This window comes from Poecilia reticulata, linkage group LG1 (genome assembly GCF_000633615.1).
Source record: "Poecilia reticulata strain Guanapo linkage group LG1, Guppy_female_1.0+MT, whole genome shotgun sequence".
NCBI classification, from domain to species: domain Eukaryota; kingdom Metazoa; phylum Chordata; class Actinopteri; order Cyprinodontiformes; family Poeciliidae; genus Poecilia; species Poecilia reticulata.
The window spans coordinates 24352403-24373431 of NC_024331.1; the positions used below are offsets into that span (position 1 = coordinate 24352403).

General features: G+C 38.9%; 1 protein-coding gene across 1 annotated transcript; it reads left to right on the plus strand.

Moving 5' to 3' along the window:
• Positions 1-16475: 16475 nt before the first annotated feature.
• On the plus strand, positions 16476-20744 carry mchr1a (melanin-concentrating hormone receptor 1a). Its single transcript, XM_008414682.2, has 2 exons — positions 16476-16984; positions 18235-20744. The coding sequence occupies exons 1-2, from the start codon at positions 16930-16932 to the stop codon at positions 19248-19250; spliced, it is 1071 nt and encodes a 356-aa protein (XP_008412904.1). The 5' UTR covers positions 16476-16929; the 3' UTR covers positions 19251-20744.
• The last annotated feature ends 285 nt before the right edge of the window (positions 20745-21029 follow it).

The window sequence follows — 21029 nt, forward strand, 5'->3', positions numbered from 1 at the left end:
TGATTTTTGTTTCCCACCACAAATATTTTGTTTCTTTGATCAAATCTGGGAGATATTTGCCATCTGTGTTAAAGTAATCAAACTCAACAAACTTAAATAAGACTTTAACACAAACAAAGCGAAACAAAATCTCCAAAATAAGTGAAAAATTCCTTTGTTTCCAAGCTCAGTATCTTCAGGCACTATGCAACGGTCTGGAAAAAGTGCTTATTGTGTTTTTGCCATTCTTAATGTTCCAAATCATCAAATGCATTTCAATGTCAATCTTCAAAAAGATAACCCGAGTAAACAAAAATGTAGCTTTTAAATTAATACTTGATTTGTGGAGATAAAAACGATATGCAAAGAAACTTTTCTCTCTCAAACCCAAGAACTTCCTTTTCTTTTTCCTTCTTTGGCATGAGCACTTACAATAACTAGCAGTTTTCTATTCAGCAGTATTAGAGAATTTGCTGGATTCCAGTGCAGACTTTGACTAGGCCACTTCAAAACCTTCATATTATTTCGTCAGTAGTTGTTTTTTGTTGTTGTTGTTTAGCCGTTCGGTGGTGGTCTCGCAGGTGTGCTTCAGTTTTGTCCCTCAGCCTAACTTAAGAGCATTCTCACTCAAGATTTTCTGGTAGAGAGCAAATTTAATGGTTTCATGAATTATGACAAATCATCTAGATTTTGAAGCTGCAAAGCCTGTCCAGACAACCCCACTCCCACCAGATGTTGGCATGAAGTGGTTTTTGTGAACACCCAGAGATTTGATAGGTTGCACTTTTGTCTCTTCAGCCTACAGATTTTCTTATTGTTAAAAAATGAATTCTGACCTCAACTGAGGCAAGTCAGAGGCTTATGGGAGGTTTAATTACTGTTCTGTGTTTTCTCTATTTCTAATTAATGTCCCTCACTTCTTCACTCTGACCTTTTTAACCCAGTAAAATGAATATCTACAGAATGGGAGACTGTAGGCTTATTTTATTTTGTATTGTTAGAAATATTCTACTGAAGTGATTTCAACATAAATTACATAAAAAAAAACTTTTTAAACAAAGACTATTTTATGTGGAAACAAAACATTTTCCAAAGACAGTTTGGACATTGTGTGTGTTTTTGTGAACAGAAAATACAGATATGGCTCAGCTGCTCTATACAAAAAAGTTATTGCCGTCTTTGTGAGGACCTTGTTGTGCATTTCTACAATCATTTGCCTCAATGTAAACAAAACTTCTACTCTGAAACCTGGATTTCCACTGTAAAACTACTTTGGTCATTAATAAATTCCAATACTATTAAACCAGTTGCATCTTTATCTGGTTTATCTATGTCTATGACTTTACTCCATTGAAAAAAGTCAATTGATTAATTTTTAACATATTACTCAGCAAGATATCTTACTTATAGAACCTTTTTCTTGAATTAGTCTAATTTAAATTCAAATATTTTGAGTTAGTCTATGAGAAGCTTACAACTGCATGACAAAATAAGTGGGGCTTTTTCAAATTCAGAGATCTAAGACATTAAAAGTTTTGTTTTATTTATTGTGTGTGTCGTAATGACTGTGTGTTGTGATTTTCTCCCTTTTTTCCCCCCTTTGTTTTTCAGAAGCTCTTCTCCTTGAGCAGGTTCTCCGTGGTGAGCAGCACCTACAGTTAATCTTCTTATGAGTGGCGGGTTAAAAAGGATCACGATTCTCATTGCCGTGGTAACACTGAACTGTGACTGGATGAAGAGGTAAGCAATAAGTATTGATGTGCCGATTAACGTGTTCACAGTGTGAGAAGCAGTTGAGGGCTTCAGATGTCACTTAAATGCGTCAATCGTTAGCATGTGATCAAGGCGTGATCACACCTTGACCTGGCGGCCATAGTCAAGATGCAAAGTTCATCTTTAATAAACAAACTTTCTGCAAGCTAATATGGTTACAGTACTCTCATTTTAGAAAGTCGTTATCAGTCACCAACAATTCTTTTGAAGCAGTATTTGTATCCCCTTGGTGTATACCACTAACCATGGAGCACAGGAAGCGAAGGAGATAGTTGTCGATGGAGATTAGAAAGAAGACAAGCATGTCCACAAAAGCAAAAATGAAGCATACCAAGAAAAGAACACTGTACCTTTGTGAAACATGGAGGAGGTTTTGTTAGGTATTGGGGCTGCTTTGCTGCGTTTGGATGTCTTAAATCTGAGCAGACTATTAAGGCATTCTGGAGAGAAATGTGTTGAGTAGTGTCAGAAAGCTTGGTCTCCGTTGTAGGTTATCGATCTTCCAATAGGATAATGAAAAGCAAGAATGGCAAAAAGCAAAACGTCTGTAGGGGAGGAGCTGAAGCATCTGGAGAAGGCACCCTTAAAACCTGAGACAGGTTGACCAGTGGGCCAAAATACCTGAAGTCTCATTGATAGTTCTGTTGAACCACCATTAAAAAACAATGTCTGATTTTTATTTTAGAATTTTTAGGATATATTTATTATTAGTTTTGTCTTTGTAAAGTTATTTCAGTGACCACTGTGGGCTTTGCCTTCATTAGCAGAAGGGATACCAGCAATTTTATCTACAAGTGTATGACTTATGATTTAATGCTAAAAGGCTTCCCAAGCAGAGAACTCAATTGTTACTTGACAGAAAAAGAGGCATTAAAAAAGAAAAAGAAAAACAAAAAAAATCAAAAAACTTTAAAAGTCATAACACACAAGTCAGACCAATTGGAAGTCTCATATTGAAAACTAATCACAGCATTAGTGTAGAACTCAGTGTAGACACATTGAGAATGAAATTATAATACACAGAAACATGAAATTCTTCAAATAGGTGTTTTTTTCCATGCTCTGTTCAGTGCATACTCAGTTGAAACTGACAGTTTCCTGTGACTAAAAAGATTACTGAAAAGCTTTCAGACTCTGGAATTGGGACAGACAATCCAAAGATGACACACGTTTTATTCTTTCACGGGAACAAAGAAATGTTTCTGTCAAGCCTGGTGTGTTGAGAGGAATATTTAAGTGTTTTTCTGTCAGGTGCTTTCAAATGAAAAGTAAACTAACTTTAATAATCTTTTAAAATTGATGTTTCCTGAGTTGCACTTTTATTTTATTAAATTTTTTTCCACATAAATCTTTAAGCCGCAGCGATAAAAGTGTTTGAAAAAAGCAGCAGAAAACATCCTACAAATTAGCTCAATCCAGAAATCCAATTGCTCTGTTTTTCGGTGTCAAAATAAACAGATAAATATGTACATCACACTTTCTAGACTTCTATTTGTTGGAAGATTATATCCTAATGTATTGTTTTCCTCCAACTTTACAAATATGGGCTGTTTTATGTTGCACTATTACAAAAAAAATCACTAAATGTCATGTCATGACAAAATGTGAACATGTTGCAGGGAAAGATGGTGTAATGTGAGCAGGAGGAACATTTATCCATCCACAAGCACAAAAGTAAGAACCAAGTGGTGCATCAGGGACAAGAAGCAGAACTTGACAGTAAAATTTGATGCTGACAAAGATTACAGTATCAAATTTTGAACAAACGGTTCACCCTTGTCATACATGCAAACAATTTGATCTTAGAACTAGAAATAAGCCCCTGACATATCTAAAGAACTTCACTGGCTCAATCTGAGTCCTAGATCTTTGAAATAAAGAGTGAGTGGCTCCTACTCCTGGTAAACTATTCCTCAAAACTGCCTGAGGCACTAAACAAAGAGTAAGCATTCATTACATGCTTTCTGTATGGAAATGACAGCAGCGTTTACAAGCAATTCCAAGACAGAGTAAGCAAAATGTGAAGGTGCACAACATAAGGAAGAAAAAACCTTTTCATTCAAACCCAGGCTATGACCGCCTCAAAGTACAAAATGTGAATTGGGCGAAAACTGTCAGATATCCTTATTATGCACATCTTACTCTGAAGAGTCACCCTCTTGCAGGTATAGATTATTCTCCCAGCACAATTTCAGAAATGAAGGGTCCTCAGCAGCATGCTGCCATGCTCCCATATCGCCTTCTTTCCTGCAGAAACAAAATACATAATATGTGCCACAAAAGCTGCAAAAAAAAAAAAAAAAGCAAACAAAATACAACACCTAAAAGTAAAGTAGCCCTAATTCACTGGATTTGCATGAATAGTGACATCATCTAGAGAGCACTTCAGAAGCAACAGACATTGAGGACCCACTCACCCAGTCCAAACCATCACCTGAGAGATGAATCACCAGCAGGGCCTGACTGACAGACGGGCTGCGACGTCAGACAGATACTAGAATAGAGCCTGTTTAGAGTCTGTTTGACTTGAACAACAAAACGATCTGAGAAATGTTCAAGCATCTGAAAGTTATTTAGTCAGTCAGTTCTTGGAATCAACGACTTTGAAGAAAATGTGTTAATAATTTCATAGCAACAGTTCTTCAACAAGTAATTATTTTTATTTTTATTTTTTACAAATGCTTGCTTTTCCAAATGACAAGTAGGTTATTAGTAGATATTCTTTAATGGCTTAAGTTTGGGATAAAATAGGAACAATTGGGTAAAAAATTGACCTAGGGGCAAATTGACCCAAAGCATTTTTTCTTCATTAAAATAAATAGGAGGCATAATAACCAATTATTACAACAAGACATGACAACCATTTATAGACAAAGTGGTGGTGAAGCATTATAATCTCATTTCCCTCTGAAGTTGTTTGAAATGGGCCTTCTTATTAGAATATGCCTCCCTTTCAGTGTTTATGCAGAATTACACAATACTTATTATGCAAATAGAAACATGGATAATGGAGTAGCTGAGAGAAATAACATGATCTTCTACCAAAGCCCAGAGAAGAGCTAGATGTGGCTTCAAACCAAATGTTGTGCCATACTTTCATTCAGCTCTTTCAATTTTTGAGATTTAGATCTTTCTTGCTAATAAAATATTTTTCTTTGCCTATTCAGCTGGGTTTTCTACTCAAGTCTCACCGTGAACAGAAACTAACTCCAAACACATTCAGTCCTCATAGTTTTCTAACTAAATGGGGTTCAATTATTGCATTTATCACGTCTCTGAAATATTCTTGTGATTACACCCTCTAAATTCAAACATGGATGTGTCATGATTTGTAGGTGATGGTGGTGAGAGCCCAGGTTGTGATGATGATGATGATGATGAAGATTTAACAAAGAGAAAGCTCAACACAGTCCAAGTCAGGCAGCACGGCGGGAACAATTAGCACACAGCTAATAACCAGTAGCAACTGACAACACAAAACTGAGACACAAGAGCTTAGCAAACCAGGACTATACAGTTCTACTGGAAAGCAGACAGACTGACATATGACGACGTTAGACGAGGATCCGACAAGAGACAAAGACAACAGGTGGACTTAAATACACAGGGAGGGTAATCAGGGAATGAGAAACACCTGGGAAGCAATCAGCAGGGAAGACAGGACAGGGACAGTACTAAACACAGAAAACCTCAAAAATAACTACACAGAAAACAACAGGATGGTGAGATCACAACCAATGACATTGCCTTGACTAACTTCCTTCACTAGAATATGATGACGCCCTCACAGCCCTCCAAGGATAAACGTGTTAGATAATGGATGAACAGATTAACTTCTACAAACTGTTTTGCTTCATTAGTGTATTAAATAGGGTCCTTGCATTGGCACTAGAGCATTAACTTCAAAGGGAAATATGCTTTATACCAGATTCCACCTCAAATCAGTTATTATTAAAAAGCCACCCACAGTCAGAAAATTAGAGAATTATGTAAATGTAAGCATTTGTCAGCTTAGCCTTCACAGATTTTTTAAAAATAAATTTACTATTTAAAAAAAAGGGCATTTACAAAACACAAGATGTTCAAAGTATTTTTGCCCACGAGCCCTGCAACACCCCTCGTGCCCCATGCTGTTACGGCGCTTTATCGCTGACATAAAAGGATTGATGACTAAACCATAAAATAGAAATGACATTCCCTACTGGTATTACAAATTTCCAGCGAAAGGCAGAACATGAGCTCAGAAACAAGCCTCTGGCTTTTCTGGACTGCAGAATTAGGCGTGTAGGTTGGGTGATGCAAACATCAACTTAACAAGAGCCTTTAATTGAACATTTAATATCTTCTCTGTAAATTGCCTATATGTAATGTGTTCTATTTAAAAACAAAAGCTCATTCTGGATTTGGTGCTACTTAACGTTTTTGCGTGTACTAGTACGTTTTACCTTTTACTTTTCTGAATGTTAATTGTCTTCTGAAGAGCATCTAGATCAGTAAGAGTAACCAAGCTACTTAGAAAGAAAAACAGGAAAGAAAGACATCTATAAGCTACTTTTATCTTGTCTCCATAGAGATTTAACATTATTTTCACCTCATCATATATTTTTCTCACTTGTCATCTTTTGAATTTGTGTACTCAGAAAATATGCTTGGCTTGAAAATGAAATGCTTCTAAGGTCAGAGTAAAATTGTCTGAATACAGATATTCTTGCAAAAATGTCTGATAAAGAAAAAAAACCAAAACTGAAAAATTTCTTCAAATGTAATTGAATGTATTGAAGTCAATCTTTCAGCTTGGCAGTTTTTTAACTTACAACAACAAATACCCTCACATAAAGCTGACAGAAGGAGGTTCCACTCTGTCTATACTGATAAGAAAAACAGTGTCTTACAAAATACTTATGCATGTTGAACCTTTTTACATGTTGTTTAAGATACAATTTCAGTTTCTCACTTTGTAGAGCCGCCTTTTGCTGTAATTACAGCTGCAAGACGCGTGGAGTATATCTCCACTGGCTTTGCACATTTAGGAAGTGAAATAATCCAATCTTCTGAGAAAATTGCTCAAGTTTAGTCACAATGCATGGAGAGTGCAGGCAAGTAAAGTTGTTGGTAAAATGCTTTTCAAAACAACTTTTCCTTTCGAGTCTCCGTTACACAATATGTTGAGCAGATTGTAAAATAAATTCCTAATCAAATAGGGTGAACTTTGAATAGAATGAAAACCTTGTTCATCCCAACAGGGGTGCTACTACATATTATTCAGATGTATGTGAAAACAAAAATCGCCCCCCCCCTGAAGGAAGGTACATCAGGGTGAAGGAGCGTAGAAAACATACGCTCGCTTCCCCCCCACATAACAAGGTACATTTACCTCTTTATGTGTGCGAAGTGAAGGAGCGTAAGGTGCGCTGAAGTGTATGAGAAAACATAATCGGCGCACTGCCCCCTCCAGACGGGGTTTTGACGCCCCCTCTGGTGCTGCGCCCCTATGTGTTGCATGCGCTGCATACCCACTTTTTGCGCCATTGCATCCCAAAGAAGTTATGTCCTAGTTCAAACCAGCTCGACATGATAAAACATAATTTCAATAGCCACACTGATAATCATCAATGGTGCTTTAAAGCCGAGGGAATACAGAAAAGACCTTTTAAAAGTTCAAAGACATAGAAAATATACAGTGATAAAAACATTTTGTTACTATGAATTAATCAATAATTATCTACTCTGGTGATGTAAGTACATGTTGCACATTGCACATGAGGATGCACTGATGCAGTTAAACATGCAAAGCCAGATCAGCACCAGGAGTTAAACAGACTTGTTGCCGTCGGGACAAAGCAGTCGTCTGCAGCGTGAAGATAGAAGTCGACTGCTGTGACCTCTCTTCTGTACACTCCAGGAGGCTCTAGGGAGGGTGTTTGCTATTACTCAAAATGGCCTTCAGTTTCTTCAGTACCACTCTGTCAGATCTTGACCAGCACTGAGCTCTCTCTTTTAACCAGCTTTTCCCTCCTCTTGCAGTTCTTGTCTGTGAGGTCGCCACCCGAACACACTGCTCCATGAAAAGGTGCTCGATTTAGAACTGTGTGGAAGAACATAGACAAAAACTGTATACACACATACAAGGACCTCAATGTCCATAGAAAAAAAACACCGACTCTGGTCCTTCCTGTAGAGGGCGTCTATGTTCAGGGACCTGTGGAGGCTGAAAACAGGTTCCATGTTCATGAGACCTTCGTGCTATGAGTGACCTACACTTTCCACAGATGCAGACTGCCACATGTGGATAAAAACCACGACTAGGAGATTCAGTGTATACAAGCAGTGGACTTCATGTGGGAAGCAGTGGGTGGGCAGAGGGACTCTGGATTCAGGCGGAACTCTTTGGCTTTGTCCGTCCGACCGGCTTCTAATCTTTAAATTCTGGGCTTGCCTAACTCATAAATATACTCATATTACTTAATAAATGTAATACTTACTTACTCATCAAAGTCGATCTTACAGAGTCTTCACTTATGCATCACACAGAGGCATATTATGGACAACCCCAAAAATATTCCTCAGAACAGTCCAGGCTGTCATCTAGGATGACGCCCATATATTTGTAGATGTGTCACCATCTCAATGTAATTTGTGGTTGTTGTGTGACAAAATTCCAACTACCATGAATATTTTTTCAAACCACTTTAGCTCTGTATTATGCCACCCACGTAACAGCATCTATCCTGTTTTGTGTCCAGACTTTGACATATACATTTGGCAACAGCTGTGGGGTTTTATAACTTTGTTTTCTTTTTTTTATATTTATAGATCCTCTGGGCTCAGAGCATCTTTGCACGCCGAAGGTAGACAACTTTCTTGCAAGGTATTACATCTGCTTTCGCAGCTGATGTGTTGACAAATCGACGCGTTTGCTGCAGCATCACTGATAGAGCAATGCTCAGCACCTTTCTCACATCACTCCTTTTATTGTCAGTCATCTCAATACAGAGGCTTTTGGACACCATATTATCCATCCATCCATTTTCTTTACACCCTTGTTCCTTAGTGGGGTCGGGAAGGTTGCTGGTGCCTATCTCCAGCTAACGTTCTGGGTGAGAGGCGGGGTCACCCTGGACAGGTCGCCAGTCTGTCGCAGGGCAATAACCATATTGTACTGCTATTAAATATGCGAGTCTAAAGGACCAGCTGTTCTTGGATTAAAGGACTTTATACTGGTGTGTCTATGAAATAATCTTCCAGTATGTTCAATGCATCAGTATGTACAACCACTTCTCTTCTGTTTGTCGATGCTGACTCAGGGATTCGACTGCGGTCATGCCTGAGATCATGGAGCAAAGGGTTTTACCACAATCAGTATTCACTGACGTGTTGCTTTGCCAGTGTGCAGCAGCACCTCACTGATTACTTTGGCTTATTCCGTTTTTCTAATCTGCCTTTACACTTTTGCAGTGACCTTGTGCCTCTTGTATCTGACTCAGCTCACTTCTTTTTTTTTGCTAAATTTCATCTCTTCCTCTTCTGCCCTATGCCTCACATCCTGCTCAGTCTCATCCTATTCTCAGGAGCAGCATTGATAATGATGTTGCTAGCCATTGTGTGGGTTCCTCCAATGTTTTCAGATGGTTTACACTCACTCTTTAGCTAAAAGACCTCACTTAGTGACTTGATTCCAAAGGGTAAGCTTTTAAAACTGTCCTCTGTGTGCTCTGATGTTGAGCACACAGCGGCTATTATCCTTCTTCTGACTTTAGCTGTCGCTAGAAAGCTTTTAACCAATCAGAATGATGCTTTTTTTTATTTCCAGGAAGAGTCATTTGAACGTCATGTGTCAAGGGAGCAGATTGATGTTGTAGCTTTACTCAAATTCCTGGAATCCAAGCATGTGCATTTGTTTTATTCTTTACTTTTAGCGACCGCCAGGCTGCTAACCTGCAGTTTGTATTTCATCACTTTTGCAATTAAATGAACCTGCAGCAACTTTCAGTCTGTCCATTCTCATCAGTGGTATTTTCCTGCGACAGGGTTTATTGGGGGATGTTGGGAAAATATTAATGTTTTTACACTGAACTCCACTTTTGTTTGCTGGATGCTTTTTTGTGCAACATTCACTTTTCTTAGCATTCAAAGCTGCCTAAATCATGCATGCTCCCCTTTTTCTTTTTTAGGAAGAGAGAGGAAGGGCAAGGGGAAAAAAAAGCACAGATTAAGAGTTACCTAGAGCCAGCTCTGTTCTGGTTAACTGTTATAAACCAGTAACAAGGGTTCAAATCAATCTATCCACAAACAGAAAACCAGCGCAGTTCTGTCAGACCATCAGTCCAGAGCCCTTTTATCACACCATTAAAGTAATCGGCTACTGAAAATAACAGCATGTACTCATTTCATCGTGTCTTCTGTCAAACGGCGGCTAAAAACTGGTGTCCTTGAAACATTGTGTTTTTACAGCAGGCTCTGAAAGCAACCAGGATTATTTTTAGAATTACATTGTGAAGGAAATGACGTACTAAGCTACCATCAGTTTTAAACTGATTAAATATCAATCTAAAAAGGAATTTATTGCAGAGAGATCCATGCTTTTGCAAAATTCAAAGAGAGATAAATGAGAACTGTATGCTACAAAATATTTTTCTTTTTCATTATGACAATATTGAGACTTCAAACTGAAATCAATGTTTAAATTGGAAACAATTCACTAAAGGAATCAGAAGCATTTTTATTAGGAATTTCACTCATTTTACCCATTAATTGAATGAAGTAACAAAATAAAACATGATAAAATCCAAACAGAAGGTTTAAAAACTGAGAATGAATGTTTTGAATGATAAACTTTGATTTGAATATTTTTTTTTCATTTCAGAAAAACATTTCACCAAGAGGAAACAACACATAATAAAAAGTAGAACTTCCATATTTTCTAATACCTTACTACCAAACACACATACTGTAATATATGTAATACACCACTTGTTTGGTGACTATAAGTACGAAAAGGAGAATGAGGAATAACATAATAACATGAAGGCTTAAATCAAAACCACATGGGTTTTAAACACTGAAAACAAGACGTGTAACTACTGTACCCCTGTTTTTTTATTAGCTTTTAATAGCTTTAAATATTTACATTTACAAAAGTGCTAATAATGTGATTCTATTTGATTTTCCCATGTTAAAGCAGACAGGTTATTATCAAATACATTCCCATCAACTGCTTTATTAAACGCAGCTGTTCAATTGGTCGTTAAAGCAAACATGATTCCAGCCAATTACCTGCTAGCAACTTCATGCACTCAGGCATCTGCCTGTGTTAATGTCAACAGGCAGAGAAGTACAGGCTAACTCGTTTGGTTGGTGGGCTACAGCAGCAGAAGACCAAAGCGAATGCTGCTGCTGTTGTCAGCTAAGAACAGGAAGCTGCAGTTCAGCTTCACCAATATTAATCAATAATATGTTGGAAAAATATGTCATCGCTCCAATAAGTCTCAACGTCGACATGACGTGTAGATAGTAGGATTTTATGAGCAAGTTTTAACCTGTCCTGTGATGTATTATCGCTTCAGGCTGGTTACTGCACTGCGGTCCAATGATCTCCACCAGATCTCAGTCCAGTAACCAAAAGAGTTTTACTTTGAGATTTTAATGGCTGTGCAGACAAAAAAGTTAAGAGATGACCCCGTGATGCAAAAATGGACCAAAATCCCAGAGGGAAGTAGCATGTTGTTGAATTGATGTCACAAGGATTTAGAGTGGTGGGTTGACTGAGGTGATATTGAGGTGTATCTTATCACAGTGGGAGGTGAATAAATTGAATATTTTAAAAGAGAAGCTTCAGAAGAGGCAGCAGGGTAGATCTGAGTGGGTGCAGTCAGAATTGATTTTCATTTAAGGAAATGCAACAACTGGGGGTTCCTTATGTGACATTGCTACTGAGCATTGAGAGTGCAATTTGTCAGTTCTGTGAGCTGCACAAATTGATTTGAATTACCTTCCAGCATACTGGCACCTTACACTAGCGGGAGATGATTATAGATCAGCATCCCAGTGGACTGTAAAAATCACACGTTTGTGTGTGTGTGTGTGTGTGTGTTGCTTTGATGGCATGGGGAAGCTCTTCATTAGCTAAATTTCTCTGTAATGTTTTGAGTACTGAACTCTTTCTGCCCCTGCTCTTTCCTTTTTCTATTTGTCTGGTTTTATCCACTCGTAAATAGTTGCATTTGGATCCTGCAGTGAAAGAAGCTGCTACCAGAGTGATGAGCTTCAGGCCTCAGAGTTATCTAAGTGAATAGATCCTGAGGTTATTTTCTTATAGGCATTATATCCCAACCTTACAGTGAAATCCAGAACCTTGGACTTTGTTCATTTCCAGTTAGCTATGAATGGAAGTACAAGAGGAGCTGCCAGAGGATGCAATGTAATCCCTTTAAGAAAAACAACGTTGTTGTGATCTTTAGACTGTAGTTATTCCTCTTCTGATCATTTCTTTATTGTTGATTTTCTTTTCTCTTATTTCTTGTCATTTTAGTTCACCATTTGTGTCAGTTTATTTATTCTCATCCAGTTCATGTGGCGCACCAAGTGGCCCCGGGTGCACAATAAAATCTGTGATTCTATTGTAACAAAAATATGATAAAAACAGGTGATGCATTGTAATAGATATATGGCTAAGCAACATAAAAGTAACAAATCTGCTCCAGAAAAGTGACTCTCCCTCCGTCTCCCCTGTGGCGCGCCGCTTCAGTCTCGATCGGCAGACACAGTCTGTGTTTGATTGTGGCCTCGAAAAGAGAAAAATTAGAACAGTTGTTTATTTTGTGTTCATTAGGTTCAGGGTTTATTCCCTCTTTTCTTTCTCTCTGCCTGCCAGCTCTCTCTCCCTTTCCCAGGTGTTTTCATTCATGTAATCTCTCCTTTGCTCTCGCTCTCTCTTTGCTGCACTCACTCATTTCTGGTAGTTCTGATCGTTCACCACTTCTTCGTCAGTGTATATGCTGTTCCCTCTCTCCAGTTTTGTTCACTGGCTCCTTCTTCTCATTCTTCATTTCAAACATTGATAATCTAGGCATATTAATGTATGTTTCTCATTTGGATTCCTAGGGCTACTTTGTTACTCAGCTGCATTATGACAAACAATTTGTTTTCTATAAAAGCATCACATCAGTGGAGTTTCATCAACTAATTTTCAAACATTTTATATTACTTTGAGCCATGATGTTAAGATAAGTCTTTTCATGATTGAAAACTGTCTGATTTGGATCTTTCTTTAATGACTTTTCTGTCATGAAAAGCCTAAATTTGTTAATGATAGATTTGTAAAAACAAGAGCGTGAAGACTTTTTATAGGACCTGTAAATCAGGTGGATTTGTGGGTGATTAGGGTTAGGGTTAACCCTGGGAAGACGCCAGTGTGTCTGAGTGATTGACTATGAACCATTTTCCTCCACTGGGTTACCTCAGGGTTGTGTTTTTATGAAGCTTACAGATCATAAGTTACGGTCAGCCTGCTATAAGGAGAAGATCACACACCTCATCAAAATGGTTTTATTCTGTTTTCGTGATGGTTCCTTTTTAAAACTAAATGTCTCCAAAATCAAAGATCTCTGCATAGACTTTCAAATGAATCCTCTCCATCACTGACATCAACGTCTAAAGGGAAGCTTAACATTGATAAAGACAGGATAAACAGCACATCGAAGACTGCACTTCCTCTGCACAGTGTGTGTAAAATGTTGATGACCACTTTCCATTGACATGCAATCAAATATTCACTTTTTTCATATCTCTTGGTTTGGTAACCTCAGAGAAAAGAAAAATCGACAAGGTAAAATTATCTCCACCAGATCTGACAAACTGTATTGAAGAAGGTCACACAAAATGCTAGAGACATTCACTGCATCTCTGGTCACCCTCTGCATTGTGAATCTAAGCTCCTACCATCTGGTAACAGATTCAGACATCCAAAAGCAAAGATCAACAGATGGAAAAACTCTCATTACTCACATAATTATTTAGCTAAAATGAAAAGGGACTGCCAACATCTCCTTTAGGTTTTTAGAGTTAATTAAAATCCAAGCCAGACACTTTCTTTGTCATTTTTTGTGTCTGTGGTTACTCTCACCTTTTTAGAGTGATTTTGCATTCATTGCTTTTACCTCGCTTCAGGGACAATTATAAAGTGAAGCATGCAAACAGCTATTCTAAGAAGGTTTCAAGTGTTTGCTAGACAAAGGGAGTAAAGATACAACATCATGACCATCAAGAAACATGAAGTTTATGGTATTAAATAATATCTGAGCATCTCACAGGGCAGTGACCAACGCGTCACGCAAAAGTGGAAAGAGTATGGCACAAATGCAAAACAAAGACATGGTTGTCAACCTAAACCGCATTATTGGACAAGGAGCGCATTAATTAGGGATGCATCCAAGAGATAAATTATAGCATCGAACCTTTATGGTGCAGATGGGAGACTCTGCCGTCAAGACAATTATTCATTTAGGAGTCCACAAATTCTCTTTTGGGAAGAAGAAAGCCACTGCTGAAATAAAGCCAGATGAAAGGGTCGTGATTTGTTGGTGTAAAATGGGTTCACATGCAGAGGTGTCGAGTGCATGGTGATCTTTCAGTGAAAAAACTGATGACAAACAAGAACTTGCACACAGCCAGGAGGACACCAAAACACAGGAATAAAAAGCAACCGGCTACATGGAGGAACAGTACTGGGAATAATCAGGAGGAACCAGCAGCGAGGGCAGGAGAAGGGTTTAAAGACTGTGAGGGTGAATGCTGGGTGATTAACTAGCAGGCTGGAGGAGTGAAAGAAGAAAGCAGAAGTCAGACAGAGGGTAACAAGAGAGAGAGAGAAAAAGAGAGACACCGGGGGCGAGGGAGAAACAGGAGAGCTATAAAACTAGACACAAGCAATGAAAATAAACTGGAATAACTAAGAAAGGACTAAACTAAATTAAAACAGAATTAGAACAAGGTTGAACTAATCAAAGAGTAGGAAACTAAAGAATGCAGAATGATAATCTAAACTAGAATCTAATAATCAAACCTCAAAACAACCCAGAACCCTGACAAAATGTCCTGTTTACAGTTTTCCACAAGTCATATGAGGCACACAGCAAACATATGGAGGGAAAGTCCTCAGTTTGCATAAACTGAGACTGTGAACTTTCATGCAACCAGTGCTGCTGTTAGTCACGGTAGTGGCAGCATCATGCTGTGCTGGAAGATAGGAGCAGAGCCTCAACATAGAGCCACAGCTCAAAAGCTACACTACACTTAGGCTTCTCAGGCTATTGATCACTTTTGCTCACTCTACTACTTTCTTCTTCTACTTCTCTCCAATTTGCTGTTATTTCAGCTGTTAACTTTATGCTTTTTTCTTAACATTTTTTTTCTCTTTATAGAAGCAACATGTGGTCTGACCTTCTGTTTGGTAACTTCCTGGAGCTGAGATAATGCTGCCAGCAACGGAAAGCTCTCCATCTCCTGCTACTAACGTTTTACTTTTTATTAACACAGAAAGTTCTCCTAGATCAGCTCTTCTGTTGTATCTGCTCTGCCTCGTCAAACCTCCACTTGGTCGTGGCAGATGGCTGCTGGTGTTGAGCCGGTTTTCTTCCTATTAAGAGGCGAGGTATTGCAGACGAAAGCATATTGATTTGCTAGAATGGTTCAGTAAAGACCTAAACTTAATAAGATTTCTGCCACATGACTTAAAAATTGCTATTCTCCATCAAATCTGAGCTACTTCGGGAAGTTTCCTTGTACAAAGTTGGCCGAGACGCAGTCCAAAGCAACTGCAGCAAAAGGTGTATGGGCTCTGAGTTGAGTAAGTAATGAGAATGCAAATTCGTGCTGCAGTTTTAAAAATTTTACTTGCAATTTTTTTCTTTTAATTTAAAATAAACATTTATTATCTCCCATTTAAGGCATTATTTTGTGATGACCTTCACATAACGGTCTACCCAAGTATCTTATTGTTTTATATTTTGGTCTCTGCCTTATGAATATGTTTGTCAAGGAACTGATGGACTTTGTCCTAATCTCACCAATTGGTTCCAAATAAATTACAGATGCATTTACACACGTAATGTGAAAACAACCTGTCTAAAATTAAGAATTCATTGCCACTGAAAACTAATTTCTTCCTATTCAAAAGTCCCTGCAGCCAAAATCTTCATTCTGCAGCTCACTGTGGAGAGTCTTATTCTGTTCCTGTCGTCAGGATGTGTGAAATATTCTGACAAGAGATTCTTCGAGCAAAATGATAATCTCAGCAGTGGCAAGCATCAGCCTCTGTAACATAATGGCAATCCCCACAGGATGTAGGGCAATTAGTTGAGTGCAGGTACTTTACTCACACCTACAGACTCTTACACAGAAACACATTTGCAAACCTTTCCTTTTCACTAAATCTGAAGCCTGATCGGATCTCAAGACTAAAACAGATCCATAGTTAAGTCCAAATGATGTTGATCACAACGAGATTTAACAAACGATGTCAAAACAGCGCCCTCTGGCGGTTCAGACAGGTCTGAACATTGTTGCGGATCAGAAACTGCGCGAAAGCTTTTTTCATTATAGGATTTAGAAAACTATCAAATAAACAGAAAAAAAAACATTCTGAGTATTTTCAATGATTTTACTTTCCTCTGCCAATCTTTTTGTAAAGTTGATGCGGTCTCCGCGACGTTTCAACCTTGCTTTGGAGCAACCTAATAACACACACATTGGATCAAATGCAGCTCTCCGCACACACACACACACACACACACACGCACACGCGCGCGCGCGCGGTTTGGTGCAACCAGCATCGTAATAATTTCCTCCCATGATGGCTGACACCTGCAAGTCCAGGCTAATTAAACACACGCAGCGAGTTCAGAGCAGAGCGGAGTCAGACTCTCTGAAGCTGCTCGCTTCCGAGATGGGATGCGTTTTCAACCCATATCTGTGAAGGAAGCGCGCACCGGAGCGCACACACCCCGCACACCGCGCTCAGACTGGGGAAGCCTCCACAGACACACCTGGAATCAGGACCAGAAAGGGATTTCCGCTGCGGTTCGGTTCACGTCCATTTACCTGAGAAATAGTCAGTTTTGCAAAGATAAAGAAGAAGACGAAGAGAAAACAAAATCCTTGCCTGAGGTGACATTTTAACTAATGGATTTCTTGAACGTTTCTTATTTTTCTAACGGAGACTCAAATTTAACAAGAGGTAAGTTAAGTGTTTGATTGATTGTAACATTAATTTTATTTTGAGTTCTACCAATACGGCAAGGATTATTGTATTACGTATTAAAAGTAGTGGCATAAGACAACTAATAATAATAGTACTAACTAAACCCTCATTTTTATTTAATTAAAATATGTTGCATAAATTGTGTAACCTATTTTGTCAATGTTGACCTATTTTAAGCCACAAGCATGAAAAAGTAAAAAATGGGCAGATTTAAGTCAGATTTTCCTACATGGTTTAAGGTATTTAAGAGCAATATCTTATTAATTAAATATGCATAAAGGTTTGGTTTATTTTCTTTCTTTGGAAATAAAAAGACTAAAATTAAAAGGTATTCTGAGATCGTTTATACAATTGTGCAATAAAATAATATACACATGTGGATAAATTTATTGCAACTGTTTAATATGAGAAATTCTGTTTATGAAATAACTATATGGAATAAAATCACCACAGGCACAAATGCCAGCATTTCTTCTGTCAGTACTTTACACAAATTCTTTGGCCAAAAGGACAGAACTGGTCTCTCTGTACTTCATAAACTACACACAGATGCACACAGAGAAAACGATTTCCATTTTTCTTTGTATAGTCTCTAAATAGTCCAGAGTCATCGATTTTTTCTTTTGCCTCCTCAACTCACTCTACAGGATTTCTAAGATATTTAAATATGAGAACTGACATGGCCATGAAAATATATCTCCTTATATCTGCCTTAGGAACCATTTCTGTCATGATTTATAATATTATAATATTTTTTATTACATCAACAAGCCCAATCTTGAGCCTCATTTGGTAAAAGCCCACTGTTCACGTTAAAGTCCCAGAAGAGTTTTGCGAAACCCACGTTTATATGTGATGGTAGGAAAGTACCGACATTTTCCTGATATCAAAAATCAAACCAAACCAAGTCAAAATTTATTTATATAGCATCTTTCATCAACAAGGCATTTCAAAGTGCCTTAATGCCTCATCACCAAACATTAGGTTGACATGTAGATGGCATACAGTGGTTAGGGATATTGGTGACCCACCAGTTGCTACAGTTAGCTTAGTTGCAAGTTGCCAACAGAAATTGGTTTGTGTTATATCGTATTCATACACTAGGGAAAACATTTCAGATTAAATGAGTGAGTAAATGTACATACTGCTATAAAATAATCTCTTTCAGACGACGATAAAGTAGTTTTCTTAGTACGTTTGAACTGATGCTCACTGTTTTGCTCCAGCTGAAGATGACGCCCCTCACTGCGGTGCCAGTCTGCCTGTCATCTTTGGAATCATCTGTTTCCTGGGCATCATCGGGAACTGCATCGTCATATACACGATTCTGAAGAAGACCAAGTGTCGTGCCAAGCAAACAGTCCCAGACATATTCATCTTAAACTTGTCGATCGTCGATCTCCTGTTTCTTCTTGGCATGCCGTTCCTCATCCACCAGTTGCTGGGCAACGGTACGTGGCACTTCGGTGCAGCCATGTGCACGGTCATCACTGCCCTCGACTCCAACAGCCAGATTGTCAGCACTTACATCCTCACTGCAATGACCCTTGACCGCTACTTGGCGACCGTTCACCCGATCCGCTTCAACCACATCCGAACACCATGCGTAGCTGTACTGGTCATCGGACTGGTGTGGGTACTGTCCATGTTCACAATCATCCCTGTGTGGATGTACACTGGTCTGATGCCTCTGCCGGATGGGCTGGTTGCCTGTGCTCTCCTTCTCCCAGATTTGGTCAATGACACGTACTGGTTTACGCTTTATCAGTTTTTCTTGGCTTTTGCAATCCCTTTGGTCATCATCTGCCTGGTGTTCTTCAAGATCCTACAACACATGTCCGCCAGCGTGGCACCGCTGCCCCCGCGCAGTCTAAGGGTGCGGACCAGGAAGGTGACCCGGATGGCGGTGGCCATCTGCCTCGCTTTCTTTACCTGCTGGGCTCCTTACTACATCCTGCAGCTCATCCACCTGGGGGTGCAGAACCCAAGCATAGCTTTCTCATATGCGTACAGCATCGCCATCAGCATGGGTTACGCAAACAGCTGCATCAACCCATTTCTCTACATTGTTCTCAGTGAGACCTTCAAGAGACATTTCCTCCGGGCCGTGCGGCCGATCAACAGGAAGTTCAGAGTGAACCCGAGCACAACGGACAGTGTGAGCATGAGGATCGTACCGGAAGGGGCTCAGCAGGAGCAGGTCTCCGGGGAGATGTTGCCCTCCAATGATCCCCAGCAGTGACTCGATAAATATCACTGATAAATCTGTTTAATCCCAGATTTTTCCTGTCAAAATGGGGGCTTGCTCAACAGCTGTTAGTTAGACAAAAGCATTTAGACAAAAGCGTTGTCTAAATGTAGTCATTTTTTTCTTCAATTTGATCTATGTCCACATGAAGGAAAACAAACAAAAAAAGAAAATGCAGAATAACACTAACATGCAGATCCAGTCTGAGGTATAAAGGAACCTTGTTCATGGATAAAGCCCACTGCAGGTCAGGGGGTCAAAGAAGTGAAGTTTCAAAGGACTTGGTAAAAAGTGTTCCAGTTGTACACATATAAACGGATGTATCTCAAATTAGAATATCTAATATCTAATAATAAAATGTGTGGATTTGTGTTTTAGGTGTTTATTTCTGTTGGTTTGGCGGCTGCAGGAGCCCAGTGTTCAGTTTCAGAGAATTTAAACTTTGCTAATGACCAAAAAGGCTTTCAGTTATTCCTGTTGCTTGTGAAGCAAAGGTTTTCCGTCTGCCAAATTTTCCTGTGAAAGGATTTGATGTAGAACTCTGACACTTGTGTAGTACCGACCTTCTTTGGCACACCTGTCTTGGGGTGTCAGCCTGTGTAAATGTGTAAGCCATAATACAACACTTGTGCCATTTTTGGTCTTACATGGTTTTCAGTTTTTCCTGAACCTTTGAATTTTGACTTTTCACGGCTGTGGACTGTGTTTATCAAGGAGGGGTCTTGAATTGTGTCCTTTTGATTGTGGCTACATATCAGTTATTTTAACAGTGAATGTAAAACACTGGCATACAAAAAAAGGCAATGTTGTTTCCATCTTGCCAAAATCATAGCATCTCAGGGAATTTATTTGACGAGGTGAAGCTTTTGCATTGTTGTGCTTTGTAATATTTGATCAATCCGAACTGTTCACTTTTCCAAAACTTTGTGTTTGAAGATGCTAAAAGTAATATTGTTGCTGTTGTTGCATTTTTTTGTTCCATTTTCAAAGCAACAATTTTTGCAGTGCAGGAACATCAGCCTATTTCCTATTAACTGACTTCAAACTCACTCTGCGTAGCCAAGGATTATAAAACGTGTAAATTTTTCTGCAACCACTGCAGTGTTTAAGATCAGATGCACAATGACTGAATACAAATCAAATGCACAGTATTACTAAACAGAAGCTACACTCTCTTTGTCGATGGCTCTGGTGGTTCCAAAGGAAATCAATTGAATAAAATCTTAAGTGAACAAAATAATTCATTGCCAAACAAAGACGAAGCCAGAACGGAAGCACAGCGTGGGCAAAATGTTACTGTTACAGTTACTTTGCAAATACTACTACTGTACGACTTTTTCACTTTTACAACCCTATTGAAGGAGCCACTCTTTCTCACAGCATTGCTTCAGCCCATGGAGATTCATGTCGACACAGTTCTTGTTCTTATATCACAGCATTTCAGATCGGTCAAGATCTGGACTTTAATCCAGCCGTTAAAAAAAAAAATCATGTTCATATTCTGCTTCAGTCAATATGATTCAGATTGGCTGCCGTATTTGTGATTATTGTCCTGCTAATGTCCCAGTCAGGCTTTAGCAAACAGACAGACTGATGTGATGGACATTACTTGGGAATTGCCATCCTGATTGATGGACAGAATCAAGTGCATCTCCGAATTTCTTGTTAGAACTTTTTCTATGTGGCATTATGCTAACACACACGCACATGCGCACACACACACACACACACACCCATAGGCTTTAATGGATGTAAACAGTCCTGTTTGAACAA

Bases quoted from the DNA above. Each gene is read 5' to 3' on its own strand.
- mchr1a (XM_008414682.2), top strand. From the start codon at position 16,930: ATGGATTTCTTGAACGTTTCTTATTTTTCTAACGGAGACTCAAATTTA. The intron at 16,985-18,234 runs GTAAGTTAAGTG...GTTTTGCTCCAG, and splicing joins AGACTCAAATTTAACAAGAG to CTGAAGATGACGCCCCTCAC.